At 32.9% G+C, this 17,443-nt stretch overlaps 1 protein-coding gene across 2 annotated transcripts; it reads right to left on the reverse strand.

Annotated features, from left to right (window-relative positions):
* Positions 1 to 11,913: 11,913 nt before the first annotated feature.
* Positions 11,914 to 17,101, reverse strand: LOC105329603 (N-alpha-acetyltransferase 25, NatB auxiliary subunit). Of its 2 annotated transcripts, none has more exons than XM_011430903.4 (2): positions 16,835 to 17,101; positions 11,914 to 14,674 (listed from the first exon to the last, which is right to left on the reverse strand). In XM_011430903.4, the coding sequence occupies exons 1-2, from the start codon at positions 17,078 to 17,080 to the stop codon at positions 12,005 to 12,007; spliced, it is 2,916 nt and encodes a 971-aa protein (XP_011429205.3). In that variant the 5' UTR covers positions 17,081 to 17,101; the 3' UTR covers positions 11,914 to 12,004. The 2 variants fall into 2 exon arrangements, with proteins under 2 accessions (XP_011429205.3, XP_034311575.2); XM_034455684.2 differs by lacking the exon at positions 16,835 to 17,101 and adding an exon at positions 16,382 to 16,798.
* Positions 17,102 to 17,443: the final 342 nt, after the last annotated feature.

The raw sequence follows: 17,443 nt of genomic DNA on the forward strand, positions 1-17,443 counted from the left end.
TTCACGGATGTTGAAAAGCGTTTCATCAATGATAATCCAATGTTGGTTTTTGAGGCAAGTCTGTTTTTCTTGTTACTTAGTTGAATAAATAAAATGATCTTGATATGAATATTGTTTATTTAACTTGTTATCGGATGTAAAAATCTTTTTAAAAAAAACAATTTATCAATGGTGATGGTGTGTTGGATTTGGGAGGAAAATTGTGTTTCTTGTTAGGATATATATATTTGTGTTAATACTGTGAAATACATGTTTATGATATTTGTATGAATACCGTGTTTATATAAGTATCATTTATGAAAGATGAATTTGTGTTGATTATATTTAGTTATGTGAAGACATTTTGTCAGTTTTATAATAAGGTATTGCTTTGTTATAGAGTGTAGATGGAAAAAAATATATATATATATATATATATATATATATATATATATATATATATATATATATATATATATATATATATATTGTGTGGGGTTTTTTTTAGATGTTTTGATTGTATATATGACACTTTAATTGTTTTGTAGCTGAGTAATTACAGGATTGGTGTTACAAATGTTTTTCATGTTGTATAACAATTTGATTGTCTCGCTTGTTGTGTTATACAATTTTAAACGTAAAGCTCACTTTTGATGATTTAATTAGATTTATTAAGTCCCAAACTGTTTGGTTGTATTAGTTTGATTTTGTGATGAATCATACAAAGACAGTTTGTAATTAAGTCAATAAACCTTGATACTAGTATACTAAATCGCGTTAAAATCAGCAACTTTGTTCTGAAATACCAAGTCCTGTCGTGTTAAAGGAACTCCTTCAGGTACTTGGATGTTGGTTGAAAGATCAGTTGATGATCAAAATTGGGAGAGTTATACCCCATTTGTTCGAAGAGTTGAATTTGGTTTAAAATTGTGTGTATCGGTTTCTTTGTCATTTCTGAAGCATACTTAGGATTGGTGTATGTGGTGTTAATTTTGCAGAGCTATTTTGTTAATTTTGCAGAGCTATTTTGTATAATTCGAATTTGTCGAAGAAAGTGCAGAAATTTACTAACGACTAATTTGTGCTTTATTTATGTACATGTACTTAACGCTTTTAATAGGGTAAGAAATGTTTAAACATAAGTGAAGCAATTACTTTTTGTACATTGTTCTTTTTAAAATGCGTGTTTTAATAAAAATAATTCTGGAGAATTCAGGTTGTTAAACTTTATTTTATGAATTTATTTTCAGAACAACTAAATATACCATAATGCATAGATTAAAAGGTGTATTTTGTGAAATGAAAACATCAAATTAATTCTTATTAATATTGATAGTGTTCTATATGATATTGGGGGAAAAAAATAGAATTCAACTTATTAAAACTGTATTATATCTTGATTTTATATATACAAAAATTCAATAAATTAAACATATAATTTTTAATATTCCATAATACCGGTACATCGTTTTAAATTATTCAATAAGTAGTAAATTTGCTATTTTTAATTAACATCATATTAGTTTGATTCATATAAATAAAGGTTAAAAGATATGACTGAATATTTTATCATAATTATGATATATTATTATTATTATTAAGGTCTTCCGTTTCCAACGGAAGACCTTATTGTTATTGCTCTGTTTCTTTTTCCCTATTATTAAGGTCTTCCGTTTCCAACGGAAGACCTTATTGTTTTCGTTCGGTTTCTTTTTCCCTATTATTATTATTTTTCTTTTTTTTTCTTACAAATTTTGTGCACGTGATTTCTCAGAAACGGCTCAACCGATTTTCATGAAACTTTCAGATCTGATAGATAGTGATCTGAACCTTATAGGTTTTTGATTTTATTGATGACGTCACTTCCGTTTTTGAGAAACTGACGTTTTAGCGATTTTCAGAGGGGTGGCTTGTTCCTCTAAGTTCTCCTAAACTATAAGAGATATTGAGTTCAAACTTTCAGGGAAAGTAGACGAAAGATTGTAGATTTGCAATTTTATTTTCATTTTGATCTAGCTTCAAAGGCGCCGAAGCTCGCCTGGACCCGAAAATTGAGATAAAAAAACGTCTTAATTTTTTGTGGTTTTCTTCAATTATCTCTTTTCTGAAAAATATTTTGTTAAGACATGTAATGTAAAAAAAGTTTAAATTTACAAGACCTTTTCTTTGAAATCAAGCAAAAGGGGCTGGCCCCTTAAATTAGGGAATCAAAGGCCTCTAAAGTCTTTTATCTATATCCCTTTACCGAGGCATATTTTGTAAAATGTTATAGAAGCAAATATGTTTATCTCACAGTAATGTATCCAAGCAATATAATGGTTTTTCCATGTGTTACGTAATTCAGGGTTTTTAGGGGCCGAAAGTCTAAACTTTCGATCACTTATATCTCAGAAAGGAAAAATATTTTGAAATGCAGTACAAAAGAAAAGTTGTTCAAAATGATGTTCTTAACAATATGCAACCTTCAAAATTTCGTTAAACAGCCCCTTGAAGGAGATAAAGGATCAGCCCCTAAAACATTCTTTCTCATATATCTCCAGAACGGTAACAAATTTCGAAACACTTGTTGAACAAAATGTGTTTAGAATTAGTGACCTTTTATTTGATATCAAGAAAAAGGGGCTGGCCCCCTAAATTAGGGAACCAAAGGGCTCTAAAGTCTTTTATCTATAGCCCTTTACTGAAGGATATTTTGTAAAATGTTATAGAAGCAAATATGTTTATCTCACGTTTATGTATCCAAGCAATGTAATGATTTTATCATGTGTTATGTAAATAGGGGTTTTTAGGGGCCAAAAGTCCAAAACTCTGATCATTCATATCTCTGAAAGGAAAATTATTTTGAAATGTAGTAAAGAAATAAAGTTGTTCAAAATGATGTTCTTAACAATATGCAACCTTCAAAATTTCGTTCAACGGCCCCTATAAGGAGATACGGGATCGGCCCCTAAAACCTTCTTTCCCATATATCTCAAGAACGGTAACGAATTTCGAAACATTTGTTGAAAAAATGTGTTCAGAATGAAATGACCTTCCATTTGATTTCAAGAAAAAAGGGCTGGCCCCTTAAATTAGGGGATCAAAGGGCTCTAAAGTCCTTAATCTATAGCGTTTTACTAAGAGCTATTTTGTGAAAGGTTATTTAAACTGAATTAGGTATAATACTTTTATATATCCTAATAATCTAATGTTTTTTTCTTGCGTTACCTAATTAGGGTTTTTAGGAGCCAGAGGTAAACAAGTTTAATCTTTTCTATCTGAATTTGGAGAAATGCAAGTATTTAAAAAAGCAATAGAAAAGTTATAAAATGCGATACAAAAAAGCATAAGTTCTTCACACTTTTTTCCATATCATGTTTTTTTGTTGAAAATCAAAGTCGATGATGTCACATTTCCTTCTTGAAATCGGACGGAAGACCTCCTCGTTGCTCGCAACGAGATCGTGTCTAGTTATTATTATTTTTCTGCCTTTTTTTGTGCACGCGATTTCTCAAAAACGGCTTGGCCGATTTCAATCAAATTTTAGGAAGTGATAGATAGTGGTCTGAACTTGATTGGAAATTTTTTTTATTGATGACGTCACATCCGTTTTTGAGATATTGAGATTTTTCTAATTTTTATATGGGTATTTTGTCTTCTGTTGTTCTCCTAAACTATAAGAGATATTAAGCTCAAATTTTTACGGTAGGTAAAGGAAAGATTGAAGTTTTGCATGGTTGTTGTTTTGTATGTTTAGAACTACTGGCGCCAAAGCTCGCTATGGCTCGAAAATTGACATTAAAAAAGCATTGTGAATTTTTGTGCTTTTCTCTCTTTATCTCTTTTCTGGAAAATATTTTGTTATAAGATGTAACGTAAAAAAAGCTTATATTTACAAGACCTTTCTGTTGATATCAAGAAAAAGGGGCTGGCCCCTCAAATTAGGGACCTAGAAGGCTCTAAAGTCTTTTACCCATAACTCTTTACCGAGGGATATTTTGTAATAAATTATAGAAGCAAATATGTTTATCTTACAGTTATGAAGCCAAGCAGTATAACGATTTTCCGATATGTTACGTAATTAGGGGTTTTTAGGGGACAAAAGTCCAAAACTTTGATCACCTATATCTCAAATAGGAAAAATATTTTGAAATGCAGTATAAAAGAAAAGATGCTCAAAATAATGTACTTAACAACATGCAACCTTAAAAATTTGGTTCAGCGGCCCCAAAAGGAGATAAGGGACCGGCCCCTAAAACATTCTGTCTCAGATATCTCAAGAATGGTAACGAATTTCTGAACACTTCTTGAACAAAATGTCTTTATAATCAAATGACCTTTCATTTGGTATCAAGAAAAAGGGGCTGGCCCCTAATATTAGGGACCTAAAGGGATCTATAGTCTTTTACCCATAAATCTTTACAGAGGGATATTTTGTAATAAATTATAGAAGCAAATATGTTTATCTTACTGTTATGAAGCCAAGCAGTATAACGATTTTCTCATATGTTACGTAATTAGGGGTTTTTAGGGGCCAAAAGTCCAAAATTACGATCACCCATATCTCAGAAAGGAAAAATATTTTGTAATACAATACAGAAGAAAAGTTGTTCAAAATGATGTTCTTAACAAAATGCAACCGTCCAAATTTCGTTAAACGCCCCCTAAAAGGAGATAAGGGACCGGCCCCTAAAACCTTCTTTCTCATATATCTCCAGAACGGTAACAAATTTCTAAACACTTGTTGAACAAAATTTGTGTAGAATTAAATGACTTTTTATTTGATATCAAGAAAAAGGGGCTGGCCCCTAAAATAAGGGGACCAAAGGGCTCTAAAGTCTTTAATATGTAGCCCTATACTGAGAGATATTTTGTGAAATGTTATAGAAGCAGATGTGTTTATCTTAAAGTTATGTATTCAAGCAATGTAATGATTTTATCATGTGTTACGTAATTAATGGTTTTTAGGGGCCAAAAGTCAAAAATTCTGATCACCCATATCTCAGAAAGGAAATATATTTTGTAATGCAATACAGAAGAAAAGTTGTTCAAAATGATGTTCTCAACAAAATGTAACCTTCAAAATTTCGTTAAACGGCTCCAAAAAGGAGTTATGGGATTGGCCCCTAAAACCTTCTTTCTCATATATCTCCAGAACGGTAACGAATTTCTAAACACTTGTTGAACAAAATTTGTTCAACAATTAATTAACAAAGAATTAAATAACCTTTCATTTAATATCAAGAAAAAGGGACTGGCCCCTAAAATTAGGGGACCGAAGGGCTCTAAAGTATTTTATCTATAACCCTCTATTGAGGGATATTTTGTGAAATGTTATAGAAGCAAATGTGTTTATCTTGCAGTTATGTATCAAAGCAATGTATTAGTTTTGTCATGTGTTTTGTAATTAGGGGTTTTAAGGGGCCAAAAGTCCCAAATTTTGATCACCCATATCCCAGAAAGGTAAAATATTTTGAAATGCAGTACAGAAGAAAAGTTGTTCAAAATGATGCAAAAGGGCTCTAAAGTCTTTTATCTATTACCCTTTATTGAGGGATATTTTGTGAAATGTTATAGAAGCAAATGTGTTTATCTTATAGTTATGTATCAAAGCAATGTAATGATTTTATCATGTGTTACGTAATTAAGGGTTTTAGGGGCCAAAAGTCCAAAATTTTGATCACCCATATCTCAGAAAGGAAATATATTTTGTAATGCAGTACGAAGAAAAGTTGTTCAAAATGATGCAAAAGGGCTCTAAAGTCTTTTATCTATTACCCTTTATTGAGGGATATTTTGTGAAATGTTATAGAAGCAAATGTGTTTATCTTATAGTTATGTATCAAAGCAATGTAATGATTTTATCATGTGTTACGTAATTAAGGGTTTTAGGGGCCAAAAGTCCAAAATTTTGATCACCCATATCTCAGAAAGGAAATATATTTTGTAATGCAGTACGAAGAAAAGTTGTTCAAAATGATGTTCTCAACAAAATGCAACCTTCAAAATTTCGTTAAACGGCCCCTAAAAGGAGATAAGGGATCAGCCCTTAAAACCTTCTTTCTCATATATCTCCAAAACGGTAACGAATTTCTGAACACTTGTTGACAAAATGTGTTCAGAATTAAATGCCTTTTCATTTGAATCCAAGAAAAAGGGATTGCCCCTTAAATTAGGGGATCAAAGAGCTCTAAAATATTTTATCTATAGCCCTTTAATGAGAGCCATTTTGTGAAAGGTTTCTATCTTAATTGAAAGAAATGCAAGTTTTTAAAAAAGCAAGAGAACTTATAAAAAGCGAAACAACAAAGCATTAGTACTTCACTCCTTTTTCCATAACATGTTTTGTTGTCGAAAATCAAAGTCGATGATGTCATATTTCATTCTAAAAATCGAACGGAAGACCTCCTCGTTGCTCGCAACGAGATCGTGTCTAGTTATTATTATTATTAAATATATTATAGTATGAAGGTATCTAATGCTATCATTGATTTACATGTCCATAATTACATGAACAAAGGAAGTCTTGATTGGTCATGACAAGTATTTTATTAAAACCTGTTTTTACCTACTACAAAATCTTTAATCTGTCTGAATACAGGAGACCAAGATCTGTATTTGAAGTACCACTATAATACACATTACAGAGAATAGTAGTTAGATTACCCATGCACGTCTGAATGGATTAGGACGAGTATTTGCTTCCTTCTACTTTTAGCTGCTTTGAAAACTTACTTTATAGCATGCAGATTTAATAGCTTCAAAACCAGCATATAAATAATTGGAATCAGTCTCTGTATACATTGTATGTATCAGAAACTAAATCCGTACTTCCTGAACTAAACTGAACTATACTTAGTTTAATCATCCGTGTTCGTTAGAGCTAGTTTTTTTCGGTAATAGTTTGTGAGTAACTGCTCCAAAAACGTTTAATGTGCATACTCCAAAATCAACATTTTCACCTACTTTCATCTCCTTCAGCTTTTAAACTCTTAAAACTCGTCATACATTGCTTTTTAAGACAGTAATACTACAGTGAGCGCGATCCATCCAAGTTTAATCAAGACTGAACCGGTAATAAACTATGGTCATCATTGAACACGTTCAAAAGTTTACCTCTTTGGCTAAGATTCGGCATTCAACTCTGACATAAGCCTGCATTGCAAGATGCGTCATTCTTTTAAGTTTGGTAAAGATAAGTATAGTAGATATGTACATAAAAGGACGCATGTATCCAGACCCTATGACTCAAGTTAACATCCAAACAATTGCAAGTTTGGTTATGTAAGTATTTATAACAACTTGGATATTAGACCTGCTTTAAAAATAATTAGCTTTAAAGTTATAAGCTCATTTATCTAACAATCAAAAAGATTTAGGTTTTGGAGAACTGTATTTGGATTATAACCAATACATATATGAGGTACTTTCGATATCAATTTCAAAAGAATATATAGTACAGATAGGAATACATGTTGGATATAGTTAAGGACCAAAGACAAGGTAAAATAAACGAATTCATACGTTTTTTCCCGACATAATTGTTTGTTCCTTTCTTTAAAAATTAGGGTGAAAAATTCACATCCGATTTTGAAGTAAATCGTATTGAGAAACTTTTCTTTGCTGAAATAGATGGTTACCATGTTAATGGCAGCGACAGTTATTAATGAACATCTAGCCGAAACAGTTTTGCCATTCTCTTCAATGTGGTCGTTTAAGTCCTATATTTTTGCAAACAATGACATTTATATATTCTAAATACAGATAAAGTTACTCACACCAATCATATTTGCACATGTTCTCTTTTTTTTCACCTGTTAATGCAGAAAAATGTTTGTAACCGGCGTAAAATGCAACATTATACCCGTAAAAATGCAAAGCTTGTACTCCGTCAAGCATGATTAAAGAGACAGGGCGTCTTCCTTTCGTCGGAAAATGAGTCCATACTGGGCAAAACAGTCGTCGGGCTCTAAAAAAATGTTACCAACCGTCATATGTTATAATTATGAACGTCTTCCACATACTCTTTCTACGCAACGCAGCTTTCTATTGAGAGTATGGGGTGCCGTTTTGAGATGTTGTCTGATATCGAAAAATGAATTTTTGATATCAATAATTTGAACTTCTGATATAAATGATAAGGGGTTTTTTTGTATGCAGAAAATACAGATATTAAAAATAGATTTCTTTATATCAGATGATTATTTTATTTTACATCAAATTCGAAATTTTGATGTCAAAAAATGATTTTCTGATATTAGAAAAGCTATTTTTGATATCAAGAACTTTAAGTTGATTTATTGATATCAAAAATTTTAGTTCTTGATATCAGAAATCTAAAAATCGAATTATTGATATCAGAAAATCGGTTTTTGATGTCAGAAAATAAGACTTGCATAAAATTACGATCGACTCTTTAAATGTTCCCTTTGATGCAACCTTTGTTGTCTTGTCAGAAATTGTGTTTCAAACCTGTGGATGCATGTAAAGAATAACAAACTCCAAAGGGTTTTTATTACGTTTTCCAAAATTATTTTCATAATTTCATTTCATATTCTAAACCTAAGTAATGATAAAAATGCTCTCTATACAGCTCTATTTTACATTGAAAAGCCTTTGAATGGGCTTGTTTTCAGCTCTGTTCCGATCTGTATGCTGATTTTAAATTCGCATGCAAGTTCGTCAATATCCTCAATGATGAGCAATGCTTTCTTCGGGATTCGCTGTGAATATTGTGCGATCCTAAGAATAAGGATGGCGACAAAATTCAAACATTAAAATGATTTTTTTTTAAATCATTAAATTATTTTTTTTATTAGTAATTGGATTATTCTGTTAACAAAAATGTTTTATATTAAGTATTAGAATTTCCGATATCAAAAAATTATTTTCTGATACTAGTATCAGAAAATGTAATTTTTTAAATCACAAATTATTTTATAATATCAGAAAATACCTCAAAAATATATTAAACGGTGCCCACATCGAGAAATCATGCGGTTGAACCAAAATGATGATTATTTAAAAAATGATAATTAAAAAAAATATTTTTTTTTAAATAAAGTGTATTTGTAAAATAAATGGCATTATGTTTATTTGCATTCTAAACATTTTCAATGTTTTTCAATGGCTGATGTACACAAGTTTGTCCTTATGTCTGCGAGTTGATTTTTCATGTACTGCAAAAAATCTTTTCATTTCAAATAATTTTGGTTAAAAGCAAATGCTTTGTGTCCTTTCTTTTACCCTTGCGACAATTGTTATCCCGATCATACACAATATGAGACTGAACCGATAGTAATCTAATTCATCCTGCTGCGCATTTTTAAATTACACTTACACCTACAAAGTAAATTCAAAATTTACAATAAGATAACTGTATTTTAATTTTACAATAAATTTTATAAATTGTCACACTGAGCTTATGAATTAAGTTTATGCCAATCATTTTGATACTTGCGGATTTTCTAATACGATTTTCTAACACATTTGGAAGATGTGAAGCGGATTATTGATGCAACTATTAACCAAAGGTTCAGAGATCAATTTTTACAAAAATGGCATAACGATATTCAGGAATCGACTGAGGGTGTTATATATAGAATTTATAAAACAAATTTTGAATGTGAACGCTAATTACTCTTGTTACCCAGTAAATTAAGAAAAATATTAGTTAAGTTAAGAACTACAAATCATCATCTTCCTGTTGAAATAGGAAGGTGGGGTATTGTTGAAAGAAGTAAACGTTATTGTAAATTGTGTAATTGTAACAAAATTGGTGATGAATTTCATGTTATATTAGAATGCAAGGCATTAAGTAAATTACGAAGTCAGTTTTTAGATACATATTAGTTCTTCTCCTAACACTAAAAAGTTCTATGAAATCATGTCTTCAGTCGATTATATCACATTAGGAAAATTGTGTTTCTTTATTTCAAAAATTAATCATACTGTTCGTTCACCTCACTTACTTTCTTGAACTTTACAACTATATTGTATATATGTAAATATATTTGGACTTCTTATGTACCTCTTGTATCATTATATGGTGTTGAGTGAAATAAAATAAACTGAACTGAACTGAACTGAAGATGTGAAGCGGATTATTGGTGCTGTCCAACAAAGTTTAAAGGACCAATTTGTCCAGCAGCTAGGTCAGAAGATATTAATTAATTATTTATTAATATTATTTATTATTTTTCCAAGAGCCAGTCACGTGTATCAGATTTTCATTTTTAATTGATAGGTAATCGTATGTGATGAGTACTTGAGCGTCTTTAAAAAGAGCGTTTCATTTCGAGTCTCAAATAACCGTCTACCAGTAGAGAGTGGTAAATAGGTAGGCATTCCACTTCAAGAGAGATGAAGTTCATTTTGTAATACGAGCCAAAAAAGCAGATGAATGCATTTTGTGCTAGAGATTATAATGCTTTCTAAGTTCTTATTATAAAAATTACATAGATCCTACATTTTGTGAGAAATCAAATACCTTAAAATTATGCGAGTTGATTTTAACTTTAAAACCTCAAAATCCTCTCCTTATTCACGTGTTCATAATTTTCCCGCTTATTTTCTATATATCTCTGGCAATATATCAATATACACATGTATTTGTGACGTTATTAATAAATGTACCTCATGAGCCTGTTAATTATAATGCTCAATTCGATCACGTAACAAATATATCAAATATTAAACAATAAAAAATATTTATTTTCCTGCCAGGAAAGTAATGCCTCCTCATCAGCCTATCATACCAAAACTGGTGAAGGGTCAACATCTTCATAATTGTGATAGTTTCACAAAAGAAAGGATATTTTCAGTAAAGCATAAATTTGTCCGATATACGAGTACAAACAAAAGAAAAAAATACTTTAAAAAAATGACGTAGACCTGTGTTTTTCCCCTATGTGCTATTTATAGATCCTATAAGTGTAAATGCAGAAGTAAGGGTATCGTGAATGACAAGCGTATTTTACTCATTATACATGTATGTATTTCAATTTAACAACTGTTAAGCAATTAAAAAATCAAGTTGGATATTTAATTAGGCAAACAATAACGACCACCTAGTTCTCCGCGGACATGCGCAATCAGGTCGGTTTGCTCTTCCTTCATCAATATTCATGAAAATGTATATTTTCCTGGCAGGAAAATAAACAATTAAAAATCTATATCTTTGTAACGAGATGGAATTCATCCTTGTAATTTACAGATTAAGGATAACTTTTATAAGTAGACAAACACATGCGTTTTCACTGTCATTCAAAATTGACGCAAATTATAGCGTGTATAGCTTTAACTGGGGATGTGTGTTCAATATTTACGAGTTGAAATTGAATTCAGAGTAAACATTAAAAAAATTTCAAATTTTACTTAAATATGAAATAATTTTACTGTCTTGACAAGATGTCATGTTTTATAACATTAATATCTGCAACTTTGATAGGCTCGATTTAATCGAAGCAGCCTGACAAAAAATTATGCTAAGAGCACCTTGATTTTAATATGATTTATGATGAAAAAGCTTAATGTAAACACGGTTTAGTACGTTATCAAATCTACAATAAGGTCTTTCTCGGTTTTGATCACATTAGCAAGCCTATTGAGTCAAGAATATTAGTCATGCTACAAATCCTAATAAATTTGGCATACACACAAACTTCTGCTCATTCTCGTGTGCTAATTGTTATCATATTCTGAATAAATTTGTCTATTTTTCTTTTTTGAACAAAATTCAAAATAAATCATGAGCATATCTATGATGTACCAGTTTGAAAACAAAATTTTTTTCCTTGCCTGCCAAATTTTTCGATTTTCTTGTTTTACCCCCCCCCCCTTAAAAAAAATACTTGCTCTGCACTTATGGAAATATACTAAACAAAAAAAGTAAATTTTCATTGATCAAATTCAAACCATGAAAAAAGCAGGAGAAATATGCCATATGGAATCAAATTTCAGAAATTAGGAAGCCGGTTTAATAGGATTTACATGATTTTTATGCAAACTTGATTGAACCATTTACAGTAAAATAATGTCCAGTAATTTACAGTTTTAAACTATTGAAATATTGTAATTTGTTATGAATAAGTTCACACACTTCTCGAGATGTAGTCTGATAACTACTCTCAATGTTCTTCAGCACATCAGTCTGAATCATTGCATCTTGCAAAGAGTCACTTTCTTCTGACTTGTCTAAACTAAGACTGCTGAGGTCAATAGATAACAGCACAGGATCAAGATCACGTGTGGCCACATGCATATCTTTGGCACAGGCATCAAAACTCGCAATGAGCTTTGTGAAGTTCGAGAAGACGGCTGGCTGGGGCGGAGGGGTTTCTGCCTTCATCTTACGACATCTTTTGTTCCAGGAGGTTTTGAGTGGTTTAAGGATTCTGTGGCAGACCCCAGTCAAGATGGCTGAATGTGACATGGTCTCTGCCAGTAGAGAGAGGTTTTCAATGACAGCAGCGTTAATGGATTTCTTCCCATCGGTCTCTAACAGCAGGCTCCCTTTGTATTTAACCAACAGTCCCACTAGGATTTCTGGGACTTTCTGAGAAGGTGATTCCTGTTTCTCATTCTCTGAACCCTCTAAATCTTCTGATTGCATTTTGAACAGGTGTAAAATTGTTTCAATCATTGAGCATATGACTTGATGATGTCCATCTGAAAGGTACTTTGCTATCCGTGTTGGACTTGGGCCACGTAGGGAATACTTGTAGGCAACATTAAATTTCTTTTCATATTCTTGAATATGTTCAGAAAGTTCCTTTCCTAGCGACTCTAGAATTTCACTTAAAGCTTTTTTCTCTGACCCAACCCCATTTCTCAAGGCCTTTGAATTTGAAACTTGTTGACCTAGGCTAACAGCACAAGCAAGAATTCTTAAAGTCAAACTTCTGATCCTCAACCAAGCTTTCTCCTCTTGGAATGAGAAATCACTCGCTGCCTTCGTGTCATAGGTTTCTTTTTCCCAAGCCTCTAGAATTCTCAGGTCGCGATTATCACAGAGTTTCCCAAACTCCACAGCAGGTGCCCCGTCTTCTGACGGATCTATCTCCATGTGAGTCACCATTTGTTCCACACTCTGATGGTGGGAGGTTTCCAACATTAGGTCCAGAAGCATGCTCTCCACTTTTGCACAGGCATATTGAAGGGAATTCTGCAACTTTTCTCTGAATCGTACAAACTCAAAAATCTTATTAAAGGATCCATATTTGTATGCAGCAATAAGATACTCTGCAGTCTCTTTGTGGTTTACTGCAAAGAATTTCAGCATGCTTCCATAGTTTGCACCAGCAGCAGCAAAGTGACCCAGTCTTACCATGTGGTTGGAAATGATGTAGCCCAGAGTATCATTCATGATATGCTTCACTTCCAGACTATCATACAATTGTTGGCAAGGTCCATAAGCACCTAGTACAGAAAACAAGTGGATAAGCATCACCTTGAACTGGAAGTTGGCTGGGCAGTTTTTGGAGCCTTTCTGAAGATGAACAATAGCTTCCACTAGGTGCTGTTGACTTTCTGTTTCCTCCCATGCCTCTTCCAACAGATGAGCAGCCATTAGCATAAAATTATCAGAGAGCTGAATATCGGTGATGAGGAGATCTTTGCCAAACTCTAATCCATGTTGGTACCTTTGAATGCACTCCCTAGCTAGAGAGATCTTTTCTTCTACAGACATGGAATCTTGGATCCCAAGGTACCTTGCCAACTGCATGACAGTCAAGTGACGTTGCATAGCTTTAACATCAGGTGCAAAAAAAATACTGCCATCAGAATTGTGCAGTTCCAAGGTTTTTGTGAAGGAGTCGATCAAATCCTTCTGTTGTGGTTTTGATATAAGATTTGTAAACAGTTTCATGTCTTCATAACAACAATTTTTGTCACCAAAAAGTTTGAAGTAATCTTGAAGAAGTGTTAAGGGAGATCCTAGGTTTTTCACAGACAAATCACCAGTTTCTCTAAGAGCCTTAATTAGTTCCAGTTGAGCTAGATATGGGCCTCTCAGTAATCTGTCTCCTGAACACACACTGATGGTTTGATCCATGAATAGAGAGGCCATGTCAATGGTATAATCAGTTTCACAGTTATTTCCATCATCCTGTGGCTGCCAATTCGATTTTGCTATTTTTATGCAAGAACTAATATAGTCTTTCCAATACTGCCAATGATCTGGATTTTCTTTGAGTAAAAACTTGAACTTTGCATTTGCTTCTGGCCAGTTGTTCATTTTTGAGAATAACTCTGCTGCTTTCCTTTCCTTGTAGAAAGTCTCGCTTGTTAATTTTTCTCCGAGAGGTCCAGTTACTACTTCATATGCCTCCTTCCACTTTCCCATTAGATTCAGAATGATCAAGTACATCTGCACTTCTTCCTCCGCATTGATTTTCTTCTCATCTACATATTTCTTGACCATCCTCTCTGCTAGAGGGAGGAACATTCCTTTGGCTAGCTTCTCATCATCACTGCTCTGACTCTGCATAACAATGCTCATTACCGCCCAGAAGTAGCACGGATTTTTATTGGGCTGCAGTCGATGAAGCAACATGGCCGTCTGCTGCTGCTTTTTGTAATCGCCTAGGCGGACATAAGCCATGAACAAGGCAGATAGAATATCTTCATTGTCTGGACAATTTTTTCGGGCATTTTCATACAAGTCTGCTATGGCTTCCAGTTTGTAGACTTCTCGGTAGCAAATTGCCATCGCCTACAAAACAAAAATTTACATAATTCACTCAGGAAGGATGAAGGAAGCAGGATGAATTATCAATAAAATGCAAATAATTGTATCACCCCTTTTTCCAATAAGGGAACAACTTTGATATATTTCATTGGTCAGGTGTTTAGGAAATACAAAAATGAACGAAGACTGCATTTACATTACCGGTATATTGATTTTTTAACCCAATTTATCAGCCTGCCTATTTTTGGACAATTAACATAAAAGATGACAGAAGAAAGGTTCAGAGCAATGATATACATGTACTATGACATTTATAATATCAATAAATAATGCAAAAAAAGGTAAGACCAATCTGCATGAGAACTCACAAGCCCGACCCCAGTGTCTAATATAAATAATTGTCTCGTAAGTGTAGTGTGAAAATGAATTCTTTACAGGAGAAAGTACACTATATTGAAAATATTTCTTAATTATTGCCCGTCACTTTTTGTAACTATACTTTGTCCCAAGTTTCTGCTTCCACCACTTTTTGTTTAATATTCTAATAATCATAAATACCTTTATACCTTATGCTCATTCACTAGAAAGGAAAAAGTCTAGTTTTTCTGTTTTGAAATGCCCCTTCTACTGCTTCAGATTTCAAAATACAACAAAAAATAGAAATACTACGACAGGGTTTTCTCTAAGACCCGGGAGGCGGGGACTTCCCCCGCCTATGATATAATTACCGGTACCCGGCTATTATAATTGCATTTCCAACACAAGCTAGCTATAAGCAAGACCCCCCGACCTCCTTCTACTTTTTTTTGTTTCCTCCTTCTACTTCAATTTTTAGAGAAAACCCTGCTACGGGGATATTACATTGCAAACAACATGAAAAACATCCAGATAATAACATTAACATGAAAAATTTATGCAAAGTGTCCTGATTACTTCCGAAGGGAGAAAAGATGTAAATATTTCCTATTATACATCTCAGTAAGAAATTTGTTTTGTTCATTATAATTTCTCTGGGTAAAAATACTAGATGAATTGTCAACAAGGAAATCTTTGAATTTCCCCCTTGTATCAATTTCAAGTGATACTTCTTTGACAGGTATGTGTATTTTCGTACAAAAATTCATCAAAATGTGATAAAAAACCATGACCTAATACAGGCTATAGAAATGTTTGCACATGTGTAATTTGGTGACTACCATATTCAATATTTGGTAAGACATGCACAAATTTCATGTTGAATGTGATATAAAATATTGTGCATAAGAATTTGGATAAAGGATGATTTAATAAAAAAATTTGTTTACTGCTTATGGCAAGTCTGTATCTACCTTCTACTTTAAACACAGATTACTAAATTTCTAAAACGTTTCAACACAATAAACAAATGATATCATATTTTTTTTTATGTTTTTATGTCATTTTTTTTATTGTTTTATGCTTTCTTTCTATTTACACATGTCATTTGCTTTGAGCCAAACTTTAGGAAATATAAAAATACTTTGAAAACATTAGGCTATAATTTGCCAGATCACATTCAATTGGGTAAATTTTATGAATTTTTCTTTGGAAAAAAAATGACTGAAATTTTAGTCTTATTTGGAGATAAAAGATTTCTGTGCTCAAACTTGATCCAACCAGTGTTCTGTACCCATGCAACCTGATGTTTTGAGATGATCAATGTGTAACTGATTTAGAGAATTAATGATAGACAACAGGACACAACCGACCCACCAGGATTCAAACCAGAACTCCCTGAATCTCTGGTTAGATTCTCTACCCAACTATCTGGCAACAGCATTCGATCCAGTCTGACCGTCAGATTCCTCCCACCTTAAACAATCTTCACCATCAAAGTTTACCCAGGCTCTTTCCCCAGGCAGGAGTTAACCTGTCAGTTCCAGGGGTCCAATTTGCCCGGCATCAAATGTACGGTAATGGAATAGAAGAAAAAATGAGTGACTAGACTAAATTAGAATCCGGGCCCCCTTAATCTCAAGTCAGGTGCTCTACCCACTGAGTTATCTCCCGCCTTTATTGGTAAGATCTGAGTGTCTGACGGTCGCAAATAAATTGGCTCCCCTATATTCAGTATATTACTGATTTTGAACTCCAGTCTTATATGTAATGTGTATACATTTTTTTTATAATGCAAAAAATCGCAAGTAAGCTTTACTGAAATACAACCTGCAATGTAGCTTCGTCGGTTGGATGTTGCGAGTGGATTTCGTCTAGGATAACTGAGCTCTCATCATGACGACCAAGCCGTAGTAGAGCCAGCGCTTTCAAAACTTTGGCACATTGGAAGTCTTTGTGTTTCTTCAGTGCTTTCTCTGCTTCTTGGATCGCTTTTTTATTGTTCCCATTGTCCAAACAATCGTAAATCGGACGAAGTCGCCTTTCATTGATATCCACATGGCTACCGGATGCCATTTTCGGAAATACAAGCGTTAAAGTGAATATGATAGAACCATCGCTTGTGCGTTATATTCAAACAAACGTTCAATACACCAAGTCATTGTCGGGTTTTTCCTGTATGGTTTGGATACTTTTAATTTTATGTACGTAAGGTAATTTCCGATTTTACTTCAATAATTATAATAGATGAAAAATCCAGAGTTTCATCAGATTGCAGAAGTACATGTAGTTTACAGAGACGTTGTTTTTTTTACTTGTAAGTTTTTGTAAATCATCATAAAATACATGGTTCTAGACGGATCTTCTCCGAAAGACCTATTTTTAATGTTACATGTAGGCATTTTCGCCCCATCCAAAACTGATTGTTAAATCATGCTG

The sequence above is a fragment of the Magallana gigas genome, chromosome 7 (assembly GCF_963853765.1).
Source record: "Magallana gigas chromosome 7, xbMagGiga1.1, whole genome shotgun sequence".
Classification (NCBI taxonomy): Eukaryota; Metazoa; Mollusca; class Bivalvia; order Ostreida; family Ostreidae; genus Magallana; species Magallana gigas.